The sequence below is a fragment of the Galeopterus variegatus genome, unplaced genomic scaffold (genome assembly GCF_000696425.1).
Source record: "Galeopterus variegatus unplaced genomic scaffold, G_variegatus-3.0.2 Scaffold3543, whole genome shotgun sequence".
Taxonomy (NCBI): Eukaryota; Metazoa; Chordata; class Mammalia; order Dermoptera; family Cynocephalidae; genus Galeopterus; species Galeopterus variegatus.
In genome coordinates this window covers 42507-61176 of record NW_007729654.1, presented here as the reverse complement: position 1 = coordinate 61176, position 18670 = coordinate 42507, and the positions used below count along the sequence as shown (strand labels likewise).

At 50.7% G+C, this 18670-nt stretch overlaps 1 protein-coding gene across 1 annotated transcript in view; it reads left to right on the top strand.

Annotated features, from left to right (window-relative positions):
- Positions 1–16145, top strand: part of LOC103601000 (CBP80/20-dependent translation initiation factor-like) — a 119354-nt gene extending 103209 nt beyond the window's left edge. Inside the window, exons 4-8 of the mRNA XM_008585375.1 lie at positions 11057–11130; positions 12114–12218; positions 13543–13550; positions 15642–15659; positions 16012–16145. Coding sequence (XP_008583597.1) covers positions 11057–11130; positions 12114–12218; positions 13543–13550; positions 15642–15659; positions 16012–16145 — 339 coding nt within the window. The remainder of the gene's footprint in view (positions 1–11056; positions 11131–12113; positions 12219–13542; positions 13551–15641; positions 15660–16011) is intronic.
- Positions 16146–18670: the final 2525 nt, after the last annotated feature.

Here is an 18670-nt window from a genome sequence, read left to right as displayed (position 1 = left end):
TGATTCAGTCTGAAGCCACCTTCTCACAACTCCAGCTGATGGTTTGGATTTTACTCCTTTTGTAGTGGAATTTCCTCTTTCCCAGCAGCCCACCATGGCAAGTCTTTTTAAACTAAATATCCTCCCTCCTGCATGAGAAGTTTCCTTTGTCATCTTTAGTCCATTCCTTTGCTTATTTATTTGTTCTGTCACCCGATCCAATCAGCAAGTCATCCCTGAAGACCGCCTGGGTGCCGGGCACGGTGCTGGGAACTGGGAATTAGGATGGGGAGGAGGTGGAAACAGTCCCCATCTGGATGGGGGTTAGAGTGGGGAGGACAGGCACTTCACGACAGTGCTAGGAAGCTTGGGACATGATACAGTGGTTCTCAGGTCCTGCCCCATCCTGAGACACCTGCCCAGGAGCATTATAAGTGTGTGCTATAATTCCTCTAAAATGCCACTCAGAACCAAACACAGTGAACCTCTACTGCTCCCCAGAGGAGAGGAGAAGTTCACTGTGTTTGGTTCTCTTATTCAGAAAATGTCATCTGTCCTGTCCTTGATGTGCCTTCCAAACAGGATATAACTCTTGCCAAACAATATTGAGGACTGGCTTTCATAGGCAGAACGCTCAGCAACCGTTCATTGTGTGCCCGCTGTATACGGTAAGAGCCATGTGGCCTGGTCTCTGCCCGCACAGAACCTAGAGTCTGCGTAAAGAAATAAGACATTCTCGAGGGAAAAGGCAGCAGTCGAGAGACGCATATGAATACCAGGAGGCATGGGGCTGATGTCTGCCAGGGGCTTGTGTTCTGGCTGGGGGGTCAGACATACAGGCATGGGGGAAGGCACCAGGTGGTGGTGGCAAGAGCATTGCAGTGGGAGTTGGGAGACATGGTCCTAGCCTGGCCCGTGCCTCTGACTTACTACTTGATCATGATAAGATACATCATCTCAATGCAGCCTCAGTTTCCCTTCTGTAAAATGAGGAGGTGAATTAGACTTAAGGTCCTCAAAATGTTTTGTTAAAAATATGGACCTAAACTTCCGCTTCTGGGAAAAAGGAGTAGATGTTCTTTCCCATGTTCTTCCTGTTATGTACAACTAGAAACTTTGGACGCTAACTATGAACAAGCATGAGAAGACCCTGAGAGGTGGAGGGAAGAAGGCAGACCAGCTAGGGGCCTCAGGACCTGAGGAGTGGTGCAGAGGTGACTTTGTTTTCCTTTTGCATCATATATCCCAGACTTGATGCTGAAGAAGCAGGTAACCCAGAAATGCCAATGGACACAGACAAAAAATGTCCCAGTAAGAGCCTGCTCTCTCCAGGCAGGAAAGAGCAACCCAGCAGGGCAGACACATTTGTGCGGTAACTGCTGTACTCCAACTAATGCCACAGAAAAATCACATCCCCCCCCATCCTAGCCAAGACCTAATGGGAGCCCAGATTCTATCCTCACCTGGTTGTAACAACGCACCCCAATTCTCCCACCACCACCACCATGGTGGTGTCAGGGAAGGCTACCTAGGAAAATGACTTTCATCCTTGTCAGGTTGGAAGAAGCCTCCCTGCCCAACCCATGGTGTCACTGGACCTTGGACTTGCACCCCCACTCGGCAATATAGAGGAGCCCCTCCCCTGCCTGCTGGAGGGTGTCAGCAGAGCCCCAATAGACTCGGGAATTCCACTGCTGCCCAGTGGAAATGAGGCCAGCCGCAGTGTCAGTGGGGGCTGTGAGGGGTTCTAGAACTCCCGTCTCCACCCAGCAGAAACAGCAAGCATTCCCTGGGCCTTCAAAGGAGGCTGAAGGGGGACTCTGGACATCTGCCACCTCCTGGTGGTAGTGAGGCTGTGCCCCCTCTCCTTCCCTTGCCAGAGTGGTATCAGAAAAAGCCAGTTAAAACAGAGGAGTTAAATAAGATTCTGTCTCACAACATAATACGGAAATGTCCTGGTTTCAGTTGAAAATCAGTTGTCATACCAAGAACCAGGAAGATTTCAAATCGAGTAAAAAAAAAATATCATTTTCAAAAGACCTGAAAGATGTCAACAATGAGAGGCTAAATTGAACTTCATTAAAATTAAACTTTTGCTCTGGAAAAGACCATATTAAGAGGATGAAGAGACAAGTTACAGAGGGAGAAAATATTTGCTAAACACATATCTGACAAAGGACTAGTATCTAGAATATATAAAGAACTCTCAAGACTCATCATTAAAAAAATCCAATTAAAAATGGACAAAATACATGAAGAGACATTTTTACTGAACAGGATATACAGATGGCAATTAAGCACACATTAGTCATTAAGGAAATGCAAATTAAAACTGCAAGGAGATATCACCACACTCTTATCAGAATGGCTAAAATTTTTAAAAGGGACAAAGCTGAATGCTGGTGAGCATGCAGAGAAACTGGATCACTGGTACACTGCTGGTGGGGGTGTAAAATGGTATAGCCATTGGGAAAACAGTGTGGCAGTTTCTTGAAATAAAAACTAAACTTGCAAGTGCCATATGATCCAGCAATTGCACCCCTGGGTGTTTATCCTAGAGAAATGAAAGCTTATGTTCAGACAAAAACTTGTACCCAAATGTTTATAGCAGCTTTATTCGTAATAGCCAAAAACTGGAAGTAACCCAGATGTTGTTTGACAGGTGATGGTTAAACAAACCGTGGCCTCAACAGTAAAAAGGAACGGACTGTTGACAGTGCCACACCCTGGATGCATCGCCAGAAAATTATGCTGGGTGATAAAAAAGCCAGTCCTCAAAATTGCATACCCTATGATTCCATTTATAGAACATTCTTGAAATGACAAAATTATAGAAATAGGGACCGGGTTATGGTTTCCAGGGGTTAGGGAAGGGGTGGGGTCAGGAGAGAAGTGGGCGTGGCTCTACAAGGGCAGTGGGAGGGGCCTCATGATGCAAATGTTCTTTATCTTGACTGCATCAATGTAAACATTCTGGGTGTGATATTGAACTATGCTTCTACAAGTTTCCCCATGGAGGGTACGGAGGGTCACTCTGTATGATTTCTTACAACTACATGTGAACCTACAATCATCTCAAAATAAAAAGTTTAATTTTTCAAAAGTATAGAACCTTTTGTTTCATCAAAATCTTACTGGAAATTCCATGCAGAAACCCAAAAGGGGAGGAACTGCTTGGTGAGGTGAGAGGAGGAATCCCACCTGTTCTCTCCCCGCCCACCCACCCCAGGGCTCTTAGAACATCCCTGCAGGACTTCTAGTTTACCCCCTCTGCCAGATGATCTTTCAGCACCCCACTTTCTGTCCTGACCTTCTGTGGTTCTGAGTCTGGTACTGGCAGGAAGGGACAAATCCCTGGGAAAGAGGCACTCAAAGAAGGCCCTCTTGTGAGGGAGCTTTGGGGGACAGGTGTGCTGGAGTGTGGAGCCTTGATTCCCCATCTGCTGGAAGCCTGCTCTGGTGGAAAGCTGGGGACAACTGAGTGGGCCCCATTATTTCTGCAGATACTGGGCAGGAAGCCAGCCATAGGTGGCCTCTGGTGTGGCCCAGTCCAGGACAGGTTCAAATAACGGGGCCCATTTACAACCTAGTGGGCAGAAAGGGTTGGCTTAGGAGGAATGTCCTTGGCCACAGGCTTCAGTCATTGTCTCCCACCTCTCCCTGGGCTTTGGATCTTAATTTGAAGACAAAAAGGGCACAGGGGGAAGAGTCAGGATGGACAGGCAGGCACAGAAGTCCCAGAGTGAAAGGAATGGCCTTTCCCTCTCCTGAACTCAGCCCAGGGGCCACGCAGAATGCTGTCTCTGCAGGGCCCTGCTCTGCCCTTCTATGTCAAAGGCCTGTCTTTTGTAGGGGATTAAAATGTTGGGGGTCCAGCTCCCTCTTTCCCCACTAGCGTGTGGGATGCTGTCCTTGGTGCTGAACACACACACACACACACACACACACACACACATTCTCTCTCTCTCTCTCTCTCTCTCTCGTGGTGCTGGCAGGACAGGACTCTGTCCGTGGGCCCTGCCGTCCCATCACCCTCTCTGCCCTTCTCCTCAGTTCCTCCCTGATCCACCAAATCCAAGTCATCCTCAAAGGCTGCTTTGGTCTGGAACAGAGAGGAGTTTCAGATCTGGCCTCCAGGAAGCCTTTGGCCCAGGAGATGACTTTGGGGTCTTTTGGTCCCCAAACATCTCATATGATGTGGAAACTCTCAGGGTGGCTCTCCTATGTTCCACCTGCCCTCCCCCACCCCTACTTGGGACTCGTGATTCTAATCCAAGTGCTTGTGGAACAGATGGGGATGCACAGGTCTAAGGAGCCCAAGTGACTTGTGGGAGGCCCCAGGAAGCAGAGTGCCGACCTGGTTTCCCCCCCTCAGTCCACACCATTTGGCCACCTGAAGGTTTTCCCTGGGGGCTCAGAGTCATGCTGCTCTCTCCCCTGAAGCCAGTAGCTTGGGTGGCAGACCACTTGCCACCTTGACTCATTCTTTCTGTTTCAGTGCCTCCCTGTGCAAGAGCAGGAACAACAGCCTCAGGCTTCTGTGGTCCACACAGTGCCTAGCACTGTGAAAAGGCACTTGGGGGGAGGGAGACAGATTGGAGCTAGAAGCAGGAGAGTTAGGGAGGGGACCCTTAGGGCAGAAGAGGGAGCTTTTGTCCATTGTTAAAGGGACAATCCTCCCAATTAGCTCCCCTGGGAGCCCTGTGTCTGTGATGTGAGTGAGTCCACATTAGGGCCAGGCTTGTCTCTTGACCTCCATGATGGAATCTGTGGGATGACATTCTGCATTGACAAGGGAATGGACTGGGATTGGGAGCCCTTTGAGAAACAGGGACTGCGCCTCCTTTTCCTCTCTGGTGTCCAGAGCTGGGCCCTGTGCAGCCCAGCTGCTCACCGACTGACAGCATGCTGGCTCCTGGGGTTTCCATGCAGTGGGCCAGGGCTGAGGGCTGGCCACCTGCCTCAGTGTTACCTGATGCAGCAGACATGCTGGGGAATCCAGACTGGCACGCCTGAGAATTCTCTAGTTGGAACTTCACCCATAACTCTCCCAATAATGGGGAGAGTCCTCCTGCTGTCCCATGTCCTATTCAGCCAGTTTCTGCCAGTTTCTAAACACTCACAGCCCACAATTGTCATTACATTTCCCTACACACACACATGCACACATGCACAAGCAAAAATCACCACACGGTTTTTTCACTGCACCTGCATTGCATGGTTTTCTACCATGCAGTACCTCACTCTCACCTTGTTGTGGTCATTCATGCATGGAGCCACCCATCCTTATACATCTTTCCAGCTCTGCCTTCCCACACATGGCAAAGATAGGCTCGAGAATCCAGATGGTTGCAGAGGATAGACATATTCCTGCTTTATGGTAATTTCTGCAGTGGGGCCAGAATTTATGTATTCAGTATAACTGCATGGTGTGGTGGTTAAGAGCATAGACTCTGGGTCTCTGTTCCCATCTTGGGAACTAGTTCCATGAATGTGGGCAAGGCTCAGTTTCCTCGTCAGTAAAATGGGGATGATGGTAACACCATCTGCTCCCGAGGGTTGTAGTCGACATGAGGTGCTTGGGTGGTGCTGGCCTGGACAGAGTCCTGGGTCAGTATCTACTATCATCAACATCTTAATCCTTGGTCCTTCCAGGAGTCTGTCCTCCTCTGAGCTGGGAATATGTGCGGGGCCCTCTCAGAGACAGCTTTCCTCTCCCTGCCCATGGGCAGGCTGTTTCCATTTTCTTTTCCACACAGTTTAAAGCACTTATTATCCTTCTGTGATCTGTTGTGAGAGCAGTATGGTTCACCCCGGCATGGGGCCCCCCTAACTGCCAGTAAAAGAGGCTGTTGTGAAGCATTCAGCAGCATTTAAGTGCTAAAAGCAATCCACTGAAAAGGACGATTGTTTTTGAGCTTCTCAGAACCTTGACATTTTAGCAACCTGTGGGGCAGGGGCTGGGTGACCTCAGGGCCAGGGAAAGGTTGTGCTCAGAGGAAAGCTGGTCACCAGGGCAAACCATGGAATTGCAAACTGGGGAAGGTTCTTTAAGAAGCCAAAGAGATTCTGATAGGTAGCTCTCAGTGCCTGGCCACTGAGTGTGTGCTAAGAAATATTTAATGAATGATCATGGTCCCAAACTGGGGGGGTGGAGGTGGAGGTGGGAGGATGGTGAATAGGCAGGGACATGCAACAAAAAAAGGGATGCCGGGGTTTCTACCACTGAGGGGATGACAGACTGATTGGGGAGAGACTTAACAGTGTTAGATGAGTGTTTCCCAAAGGGGGTTCCATGACCCCTAGCTCTGAAGAATTCTCTGTGGAATAAAAAGGAAGAGTGGGATGGATTTCTGGTCAAAAGACCGTGGAAAATATGCCTACTATATTTCCACCTACTTGATGAGTCAACATCCATCAAAGACCAATAAAGGCACTGAGAAGTTCTGCAATAAAATTTTAACATCTTAACAATTTACCACATCTTAACATCTTAATAATGTTTAACTCAGTGTGCTCCAAACATTTCACTGGAGAGTCTTTGTGAACTCTTTTCTCCCCATTAAACATTTGTGAGCATCCAGAGGAATGAGGACCATGTTTCTAAAAGCATATTTGTGGACCATCCCAGCTGCACTAAATTGAAACCACCAACACTCCCCTTCCCAAGCAATCCTGATGATGCCCAGTGACATACGAGAGCCAGCAGATTAGTGTTTCCAGAGCACCTGCAGAGCTTGGCAGTAGAATGGTCAGGAAGGGAATCAGCCACTGTGCTGGGGTGAGCACAGAACTACGTGCTGTGAACTGTGTGTGCTGTGGGGCTCGTGGGCACAAGCTGTTGAGAAGGCTGCGCAGCTACAGGAAGGAGGAGTCTCAAGCCGCATCCTACTGGGAAGAAAGACTTATGGGGGGGGTGTGGAAAGAACTTTCGTTTGTTTTCTCTGAGTTCAGGAAGACTACAGTGGCCCAAAGAGGAATGTAATTCGATACACTCCTCAGCTCTGTGTGGCCTCAGAACTCTGTCACAGACAACACACCTGCCCATCCCCAGTGTACCCAAGAGGAAACTGAGGCCTGGGCAGCAGGGAGCTGGAGGGTTGGACCTGAGAGGGTGGGGGCTGCCTGGTCCTCTTCTTCTCTGTCCTGAGCTTGACAGTCACCTCTCTGCATGGGTCCTCGGTGTGAGCAATGGGTGAGGGCAGGTGGAGAGTGAGAGGGTCTGGCTCCTGGAGCACAGTTCCAGAAATCAGGTGGCAGCCTGCCTGTCTGGGGTCTGTCTGCAGGTTCCCATTCCTCTTGCTTCTCTGACTTCTCTTCATATTAAAAGGGTTGGTGGAACAGGTGACGTGCGTGTGTGTGTGTGTGTGTATGTGGCATATGCATGTATGTGGTGTGTGTAGATGTATTTGCAGTGGTATAAATGTGTTGTATTGTGTAGTATGTATGTGTGCAGTGTTCATATATACATGTATGTGTGGTGTGTGTGTTTATATGTGTGTGTGTGGTTTATACATGTAAGCATATGTGTGCTGTGTCTGTGGGGGGGTGCGTGTGTGTACATGTGTGTGTCTGTTGGCTTCAATGTTCGAGGGTTGGTGTCTACAACACAAGAAGGGGGTAGCCAGGCACTTGTATAACCTGGAAGTTTTTCTTGGCTCTGGAGCCACGTGGCAGGGCTGGCGATCGAGTGGGCATCCTGGGTGTTCTCAGCCCAGGGCTCACAGGCACCATGGGAGCAGGTGTGAAGCCACTGGGTTCTTGGTGATCCAGTTTAGTTGTGGCAGTCAGTAACTTTGTTGAAAGAGACCTGGCCTCTCTGGGCACAGCCTGGGCCACCACCTTATCATCTACCAGGGACAACAAAGGAAGGCTATGCAGCTGACACTCTTCTTGCTCTGGGCTGAGACCTGAAGGAGATGGATTTTTATTTCCAAATGCCAGGCTATGTCTCCAGCCCCTGTTGATAAAAATTAGAATGCAGTGATTATATGCCTGTCTCGTTCCCTCACAACAAACTCTGAGGACATGTCCAGATTCTTGTTATTATATCACATAGAGTGACCATATGTAGGTTGTCCCCTGGACCAGAGCGTGTATGTCTGAGAGGTTCTCCAGAGACTTGCCTTCTCCCTGCTAGGACACCAGCCGTGATGGGGTCTGCCTCCCTATGATGTTCAGACAAAGAGACCCAATGGCTTGCCCACCAGCTCAGTGGCCTAGGGGTCCTTGCTCTTGTCTGGGCTGTCACCTCTGCCTGCCTCTTCCTCCAGGACTGCTGGGTGGCACAGCTCCAGGGGTGCCATCCACATTCTATTCCTTCCAGCACCTTAGTCTGTAAAGGTCCATGGTCCTGGCTCTTCTAAGAGTCAGAATCGAGTTGTCACAGGGGAGGGATGGGGCAGGAGGTAGGTCGGTGTAACAGGCAAAGGAGAGGTGAGAACTAGCAGAGGCCTGGGGGCAGAGGGAGATAGGAGGGAGACGCTGGAGGCTGAGCCCATGGGGATGGGGAGGGAGTGTGGGGGGTTGAGGAGCAAGATGTGGGCTGGGGATGCAGGGATATCTCTGGGTTTCCCAGCATGTAAATACAGATGCAGATCATATAGTCAGTTCAGGAATGTGTTCTCTGGGTTGCTGTAAGCGTCATGGGGAGTCAATGAGAAGAGTGTGCAAGAGCCTGCAAACTATGAAGTGCTGGGAACAGGAGAATGCACTGCTTGCCCACTTCCTGGCCCCCTCAGAAGAGCACTGGTGGCCACGCCAACTCCGCACCCACGTGCCTCAGGACCTCCCTCCCCGAGCCCCATTTCTCACCTCCAAAACAGAGGTGATAATGGGTCCTCACAGAGTGGCTCTGCAAATGCACAGGAAGATGCCCTTCCTTTCTTAAAGGTAAACACGTGCATGCAAATGCAGTGACTTCTGCTCTGGCCCGCTCTCCCACCCATCAGCCAGTGGGGCCTTTTCCCTGACCCCCAAAATCTAGGGGTCCAGAGATCGTCAGGTCCCCCTGCCAGAGTTGCTGCTTCAGAAGAGGCTAGTGCCTGAGTCTGAGATGCCCCAGCTGCCTCCCTTCACCTGAGGGTAGGGTCCCCTCTTCCAGGCTGAGGTGTTCCTGCCAGCTGTCCATGAAGGGCCCTCAGCACCTGACACAGGTGCTGACAGTGACTGTCACCAGAACCTGTCCCCTGTCCCTGCCATTTGAGGAGTCATGACTGAAAAGCCATCCTCCAGCCCAGGAGGGAGATTTATATGCCCATCTACACTGCCCTTGAACTTCCTTCAAGGTGAATTACTCTCTTCCCTGGGAGATGCTTTGCACTCGTAGGTTTGGCCATGACCTTCTTGTCCCCCATATGTAGTTGTTTTCTCTCCACCCACGTTTCCCACTCTTTAGGGGCCTTGAATCCTAGGATAGTAAATTGATCTTGACATCCTAATCTGTGAATCAATCTTTTAGAGACAGAGGCTGCAGGGCTGTGCCTCTCCAGTTACAGAGTAGAGTTTCTTTAATCAATTGGCAGGCATCAGAGGTGGACCTACTGTGTGCCTACTTTGGCCACTGTGGGGGCACAAGAAGAGAAAGGTAGCTGTAATCGAGGAGCTTAAAATCTACTTGGGGAGATCTGAATTCTTATAAAAGCAATGACAAAGTAATGGTTCATTTAGGCTGAGTTTGGAGGTGCCAGAGTAAGCTGAGTGTTTAATGAGTCAGGGATTAAGGAAGACGCTTGCAGCAAGAGAGAGAGACTTCGTGTTGATGGTCTGAAGGAGGAAAATGAACTTCTTGCTGGGTGAGATCTGGGACAGGTGCTTCAGAAGCAAAGATTGTTTGCTCACTTGGTTTTTTTGATCTTAGCTTTACAAGTCATCTTGAACAACTACCCCACTGGTAATTATCTTCGAGGCCTGGGGAAGGGGTCATCATCTCAGGAGGCAAGGGGTCTGTCCCCTGTGAGGGTTGGTTGATAGAAGGCAGGTCTCTCCCGGTGTCCCCTTCTGGTTACTGTCTGAGTTCTGTCACCATAGATTAGTTAGTTTGCCTGTTCTTGAACTTTATATAAGTTGAATTTCTTTTGTGTCTGGATCCTTCTGTTCCACATTATGTTTGTGAGATTTATTTATGTTGTTGCATGTTGTTTTAATTTGTTTATTCTCACCACTGTATAATATTTTAATGTGTGGACCAACCCCGATTTATTTATCTGGTCAGGTGTTGACAGGCATTTGGGTAGTTTTCACTATTACGAACAGTGCTACTCTATACCTTTGCATACATGTCTTTGGGGGGACATCTGTGCACATTTCTGTTGTTTTTATACCTGGTGTGAATTCCTGGGTCCTAAGGCATGCACATGCTCGGCTTGAGTGGATGTGAAAGTATTGTTTTTAAAGAATGTGATGATGGAAACCAGACTGAATGTAAGGAGGAATGAAGGGCATTGGGAATGAAGCCAGGAGTTGGAGAATTTGTTGAAGAGATCGCCAACCAAAGGGCAGAGAAACCAAATCATAGCAGCTGCACTGAGTAAAGAGTTTTCTGTCTACAGGGTGGTTCGTGTAGGAAACATTGGAGCATGAAGACTAGAGCAGGTTGACTTAGTGAAAAATTCAGTGCAACCTTGGTCAGTGTGGGCTTCTCAAGGAGCAGGGCTTAACTCCAAAGGTCAACCCCTGCATGGACCCTACAGTGTGCCTGCATCTGCAGAGCCCCTGCCTAGGGAACAGCCACTGCCATCAGGCTGGTAGAGGTGGGGGTGGCCCGTCAGAGGCTTGTACAGAGCCCCTGCTGGATGTGGAGGCTTTCAGCAGAGAGCCAAGGGCAGGAGACAGCAGAGACCTGGGCCATTTCTGTACCTGACTGTGCATCTTTTTAAAATACCACTGAAACGAGGAATCTACAACCAACTCCTCCTGACTCTCACTGTGTGCACCAGCCGGTGCTCCCTCCAGCCTCCAAGCTGCCCAGGATGACCACCCGAGGGTACAGGGAGGGCCTCTTCTACCCTCTCCACCCGCTTGTTCCAGCCTCCTGACTGAGCAAATAACAGAAGCCCTTTCCCCCCATCTCTTCCAGAATGGCAGCAAAGACAGCTCTCTGGACATGCTGGGCACCGACATCTGGGCCGCCAATACCTTTGATTCCTTCAGGTAACTTGCTCCTCCTCCTCTCCTGGCTCTCTTGTCCTCCTGTCCTGGAGCTAAGTGTCTAAATGCCAGTCGTTTGCTGACCAAGAAGTGGACAGAACAAAGAGGGGTGGAGTGGAAGGAGGAGGCTGAAGAGGAGGGAGGTCAGAGAGAAGAGGCAGGGAGCCCAGCGGAGGAAATCAAGGCAGCAAGTGCCACTGGGGGGGGGGAGAGAAGAGAGGGCGAGGGGACAGGAAGACGGAAAGAGAGCCCAATGAAGGGGAGAGGGAGAGAAAGTGGGTGGGGGACTGGGAGATGGCAGAGCACTGAAGCTGTACACCCCAGGCCCTGCCACCTGAAGGTCATGGGCTTCAGACACTAGAAGCTTCCTGACTGGCCTCCGATATTGGCCAGGGTTCTTCAGGATGTGGGACTTGTCCTGAAGCGTTTGCTGATGGGCTTCTGCCCTGGTGTCCACCACTCCTATGGGGAGTGGCGGCCTTGGGCCCTGGCTGGGGTGGTCCCTTAGACCAACTCTGCCCCCATCTGGCGGGCTCCAGGCACAGCCCCGCTGGGGCTTGCACTTGCCCAGTGTGGAAGGTCTCTGGGGACTTGACCTGTGGGAACCCTGCTTCCCACCCATGTCCTCCACTGCCACAGAGTCTGGTCGCCATTTTGAGCTGTGTGTCAGGGGCTCTAGTGACAGGTTTCTGGCCACCTTGCCCTCTCCAGCCTTCCCCCAAAGCAGGCGTGAGAACAGACTTGGAAGTGTCGTGGGGGCCGCCGTAGAGTAGGCACCAGGCCACGCTTGAGTTTTATAAGCATGCGTTTTCCTATACAGGATTGAGAAGGCTTGACACCTCAGGCTCCACTCTGAGTGGGGGTGTCCCTGCCCAGCCCTGTCCTTGGTGGTGGGCGCCGTCCCCTGCCTGCCTGGTGTCTGGTCCCCTCAGTAGCTTGCCTGTCTCCCCCTTGCCTCACATTTCTCACCTTCCCTGTCCCTCTAGTGGTGCCACCTGGGACCTGCAGCCCGAAAAGCTGGACTTCACCCAGTTCCACCGGAAGCTCCGCCACATGCCCAAGCAGCCCCTGCCACACATTGACCGTGAAAGGTAAGGGGCGGCCAGGGCTCTTTCACAGGGATGGGGTGGGGTGGGGAATGGGAATGGCTATACCTGAGTAGGGACCTTTGCCTTGGCTGGGAGGCTGTCCTGCTGCTCCGGGGACACGCAGGTGGCTAAGGTCTCCACCCCAGAACTGCAGGCTCACGGGCTTCTGTCTGGAATCCCTCCACCCTTCCCTGCCTGGCCCCCTCCAGCCCACACTGCCTGCTCCTGACCACCCACAGTGGCCCCTCTTGTCAGTAACCCAGTCCTGTGGGTCTCAAACATGAGCATCCGTCACCTGGGGGGCTTGTTAGAACACAGGTGGCTGGGCCCGCCCCAGAGTCTCTGACTCACTAGGTCAGGGTGGTCCGGGGACCAGTCACACCTTGGGAACCGCTGGTGCAGGGCCTGACTCTACACTGGCTGGTCCCACCCTCTACCGACTTCACTGTCAGTGTTGCCGTCCCTTTTAAAAGATGGCATCAAAACCTGGGCTGCTCTCAGGACAAGAATGCAACTCCAGCCAGACACAGGGGTGTGGGACAAATGGCTGCTGCTTTTTTTATGGTTTTTAATAATTTTTATTGAGGTAAAATTCACATAACATAAAATTAACCATTTCAAAGTATACAATTCAAGGGCGTTTAGTACATTCACAGTGTTGTGCAACTACCACCTCCATCTAGTTCCGAAATATTTCCATCACCCCAGTATAAAACACATACCCATTAAGCAATTATTCCCCATTTCATCCCACGCTCATCCCCACCTCCACCCCCAGCCCCTGGCGACCACCAATCTGCTTTCCCTTTCTGTGAATTTACTTGTTCTAGATACTTATAGAAATGGAATCATAGGTGGCCCTTTGTGTCTGACTTCTATCACTTGGCATAATGTTTTTGAGGTTCATCTACTTTGTAGCATGTATCACTACTTTTCCTGGCCAAATAATATTCCATTTTGTGGCTAGAGGAGAGTTTGTTTACCCGTTCATCTGTTGACGAGTATTTGGGTTGCTCCCACATTTTGACTGTTGTGTAGGACACTACTAAGAACACTTGTGTGCACGTATCTGCCTTAAATTCTTTTGGTATATACGTAGGGGTGGAATTTCTGGGTCATATGAAAATTCTATGCTTTACTTTTTGAGGAACTGCAAGCTGTTTTCCACAATGACTTAATATTTTACCTTCCCACCAGTAACATCCAAAGGTTCTGATTTTTCCACATCTTCATCAAACTTGTATTTTATTTTTTTGTTTGTTAGTTTTTAAGTTTTATTTTTCCTTCCAGTCCTTTCCTGCCCACTCTCCTCTCCTTGTTGCTTCAGATCGAAACGTAACTGACATTACTGGACACTTACCTGCATCTCACATGTCCTCACTGTAGTGTGATGAGAACAACCGTGGAGGGGGCTGCTAGTCTCATCCCCATGTTAGAGATGAGGACGGAAGAGACACTGGGAAGCGCAGTGACTAGTGCAAGCACCACAGCCGTGGTTTAACGAAGGCCAGGCCTTCTGCCACCATCCAGTGCCCAGAACATCACACCAGGGTGTCCTTAACCCCCTTACAATTTTATGCACACCGTGTGCACACGTGTCTTTCTGGGGAGAGGCTCATCACTTGTATTAGACCCTCCCTGGAGACCCCAGCCTCTTATCCCCTCTCCTTTGTTCCTTGTCCTGCCTGTTGTGGGTTCCATTCTTCTTTGCGTGGAGAGGGGAGACGGCTTTGAGTGTGGAGGCACCCTGGTAGAAGGAGATAGAGCAAAGGAGAGACACGGCAGGGGGCTCCCGAGCCTGCCTCACACCACGCCCCCCACTGCCTGCTCATCTCCCTCTTTCAACAGCAAGGAGGCCACGTGTCTTCCAAGCTGCCATGCTGCTCAGGGCTGGCTCTCCACGCACTGTGTTTAGGAAGGACGACCTTCACTCAGCAGGCAAAGTTCAGGAACAGGTTTTCAGCAGAGGTGGTGTTTCCCATCAGCCCTGGTGTAGGAGCAGGTTGGAGCTTGGGGAATGCCATGGAACCAGAGGAGCATTTCACTTTTCTGAAGCCCAGTGTAGCCGGTCTGTCAACAGACCTTCCGTGGCCTCCTGTAGGTACCATAAGGAAAATACACACCCTCCCATTATACTGTTCAATCTACTGGGAAAAGGAGACTCAAACCCATTCATGATTGAGACTGTGCAGGAAAAAAAATGACTAAGCTGTGTGGTATAGACATTTAGAGAGTATGCAGTATAAAATAAGATGCCAGGCGTGGGATTAAATAAAGTAAATGTGAAAGGGGTCAGAAAAGAGCATTTTGGGGGGATGAACCATCTGGGGAAGGTTTCAGGAGAGAGACAGTATTTTCCTGGGCAGCTCCAACTTCTCCTGTGCCCCTGGGAGCACATAGTTGGTGAAACCAATGGGGAAACCGAGGCCCAGGAGACTGAAGTAATGGTGCTGCCATACTGACTATGGGTGTATGGTGGGGAATGCCTGCTGATCAAGCTTTCCAGAGGTGTCTGCACCAGCTCACAGTGATTAACTTCATAATCAAAATGCTATTTGGCAGTACTAATAAATGACTATCCAGGGGAGGAAATATTTCCCTTGTGCTGAGGGGACTGTCCCTTTGGAAGCCAGAGTAGCTGGCCACACCCACTCAGCAGCTGTGGGACAGAATTCCTCAGCCAGGTTCACCCACTGACCAGGAGCCTGCCAGATTTGCTGAGAGTTGTCTGGGATCCACCATGGAGAGCTGGCTCTGTGGCCGAATCCTGTCACTCCTGGGTTCCTGGGGCATGTGGGTGCAGTGTCCTGTGGCCATCTCATGGCTAGTCCAGGAACTATGTCCACCTTACAGTCCAGCTGCAGTGGGGGACAACTGCTGCAGATGTACTCAGAAGCAGAGTACCACTCGGTTGCCAAGGCTCCCTGCAGCCTGTGTTTCCATGGAGGGACAGAAATCGGAGAAGGCTGTTGCCTTGGCAACCCTGTTGGCAGCAGTGACTCAGCTGGTCTGTAACCACCTTCTGCCCTCCAAACCTGCAGTCCTACAGGGAGTTCTGAAGCCTGACCAGGGTGGGCCGGGAGGACAGCAGCCCCCCCGCTGCACACCGTCCACTGCCTGACCCTATGGGCTGCTGAGACGAGACCCAAAGGCTGTGCCTGTGCTGTGCCCGGTGTGTGCTGGGAGCTCAGTGCATGCTGCAGAGTCCTGAGGTGTGTTTTGCCCACAAGTGATATAGGCGAGGGGATGTCAGCCATTCCAGTCGGGCCTAGTCCCCGGGGCCCTCCTCCCACACAGCCATGGCACATGCAGAGCACAGATGACTACACACAGGTGGTGTATTCGTGGGCCAGCCTGTCTCTATCAGGCAGTTCATTAGTTAAGATATGGTTGGATGTTCCACGCCTTCCCCCACCTCCTCTGTAGACCTGCACCTCACGGAAGGTGGGTGGAGCGTGGGGGGCGACTTTTCCTCTTTTCTCTCATACCTCTTGTCCCCTCCTTACAGTGCCCCTGTTATCCCATCCCAGCTCCACCTCCCAGACCTGAGCTGCTCTTGAAGCCCTCACCTCTGCCTTGCCCCTGGTGCCCGCCGCCACGTGCTCCAGGTCCCTGCTCGCTACACATTTGCTCTTCGATCCAGGCCTTGCTGCTCCCTCTGCCTGGGACGTTCTTCAAAATCCCTGTGCTCGGCCAGCTCATGTCCCACCTCCCTCCCACCCTCTGCCCAAGACCTCTCTGGGTACCTGAGGTGCCCTCTCTGATCCCTGACAGAGCTCTGGCCACTGTGTTGTAGGGGCTGACTCTCCCACAGATATGGAGGTCCAGTGTCGAGCACTGTTTGTACCAGGGGCCCAGTCCACAGCCCGGAGCCTGGCACAGAAGAGTTTAGTGAATGAAGAAATGAACGGTCGAATGCAGGGGGCTTGAAGGGTACCCTGGTTCTTCTCTTCTGCCCAAGCCTTTGCTGGGTTTGCTGCCAGTGTCTCTTCCTCCAGGGCTCCTCTGTCCCTAGGACTCTTGCGAGACTTATCCCATGCTGCCCCCTAATGGTGCCCAGTCTGATGGCTCCGTGAGATGAGTTTAGGACTTGCTCTCCTGAGAGCTATGAGCTGATGATGGCAGCAACCACACCTGATTTCTTTTTTTTGCCAGGGCCCCAAACAGAAGAGATGCTTCATAAATGTTTAAGCGAATGAACTAATTACTCTGAAATTTGAGATTTGCATTAACTCTGCAGGTTGAAGATGCGCCACTAACTCATTGAACATCCTTCACCACCCCTCAGTCAGTGCGACTACTAATAGTAGTAACTAATAGTACTACTGTGCACTGGCCATGTGCTGATCCCTGATCTAAGTCGCTTGCCTCGTGTTATTTAAAACTCACCACAACCCAGAGAGGTAGAAGCAGTTACCAGCCTTCACTGTGACAGGTGGGGAAACTAGGAGACTCAGAAATCGAATACCTTGCATGGGGCTGGTTTGGCTCCAGAGTCTATGCTCTTAACCAATGACCTTGCTCGAGCCCTCTCTGCCCCAGTAGACAACAGTCATGGTAGAAGTAGTCCTAGTAGTATCAATATACTGACCTTGTTCTTTATTTTATTATAACTTTATTTCATTATTACTTGTATTTACCATTAGTATTATATATAATGTTTACTATGTGCCAGGCACAGTTCTTAGCATCTAAGCACTTAAATATGTTAACTAATTTAATCCTCTAACTATCTTATGATGTTAGGCACTATTATTATCTCCATTTTATAGGTGAGAAATGAGAAAAAAAGTGGCTTAGAGCAGTCGAGGGAAGGTGAGGTCTGTTAACAGCTCCACAGAGATACGGGCATGGGGCTTCGGTCACGTCCCCGTCGCTCTTGTCTGGCATAACTGGTAAAAAGCATGTTCTAGGGCTGGCCCAGTGGCGCACTGGAGAGTGCGTGGCTTGGGAGTGCGGCAGCGCTCCCGCCAAGGGTTCGGATCCCATGTGGAGACCGGTTCCCGCTCACTGGCTGAGCGCGGTGCGGGCGCAACACCGAGGGTTGTGATCCCGTTACCAGTCAGTAAAAAAGACAAAAAGGAAAAAAAAAAAAAAGCATGTTCTAGTGGCAGTTTCCAGACTAAGTGCTACCGCCGATGAGTATAGATTACCTAAATGTTATCACTAGTTGTACAATGTCACCCTCATTTTTTGTTGCAATGTTCCTGGAATTCAAGATACAAAGAGCAATGTGTAGCCAATCAGTAGCTCGTGCTATTTCAGTGCGCCAAGGTAAATTCTCGGTAAACAACTTTGGAACCACCCCTTAACTTCTCCCTTTCTCCCTTTAAAAATCAATTTGTAACTGCTGTTGGATGGAGCACAGTTTTAAGACACTTTGAATTTGTGTCTTCCCAAGCTGCAGTCCTCAATCTTGGCCCCAAACACTCTTTGTTTTATGTATTTTTCCTCATTTTCTTCCTTTAGGGCCACAGGAAACTGAAGTACAGAGAGGATAAGAGATTGCATAGGGTCACCCACATAGTAAGGGTTGCAGCTGGAGCTCAAACCCTGCAATCTGCTTCCAGAATCTGCACCCTTAAATATGCAAAAGAAACAGACCTTTAGCCAGTGAACTGGGGCCAGCATTCCTGGCCTGAGGGCAGCCACTCCCACCCCCTCCCGCTTCCCTAACCCCCCAAAGGACATGAAGGAAAAGCATACAATATTTGAGCAGGCTTGCTAGACTGGCCCAAAGTCAAGCCAAGGAGGAAGGAAGCCCCACAGGGCTTTCTGCCAGTTCCTGACAGCCTATGTGACCTTGAGAAAGTTCCTTGGTCTCTCTGTTCACTGATTTTTCCTTTTGGTGTGATGGGGCCAGGTCGACGGGCTTCTGCAGGAATTGTGACAGGCTTTAGGGTATCCATCAGCAAGGAGATTAGCTTCTTTGCCTGAAAGGGTCAAGGGGAACTCTGGTTCCTTTCTCATCACCCCAGTGGTTGGGTGTTGCATTAGGGGGGAGGGGCCCGCATCTCCAGGGCCATTTCCTCTGAGTGGAACAGCTAATTCTGCAGTCCTTGAGAGACGGCAGGACCAGGTGTCTCCTGACCGTCCCTCCTCTCCTGCTGGCCGGGCTGGGACAGGATGCATGAATGAGCCTTCCTTTCAATGCCCTTCTGTCTTTTCTTGCCCAGGTGTGGAAAAGGGAAGCTGGAAGATGGGGACAGTATCAACCTGAATGACATTGAGAAAGTCCTCCCGGCCTGGCAGGTAGGTGCAGGGGCAGATTCTCCAATACCACCTCCTCCTTTTGAAGTCCCTATCCTCTGCCTGGGCAGGGCCTAAGTCCTCCTGCTGGCCCCTTGCTCCGGGAATGGGTGTGACTGCACAGGCAGCAGTGGGGTGGGCAGGGTTGGGGTACCTGCTGTGGTCTAGGGTGTCCCACTATGATGGTGTGTGGCTGCCCACTCTTG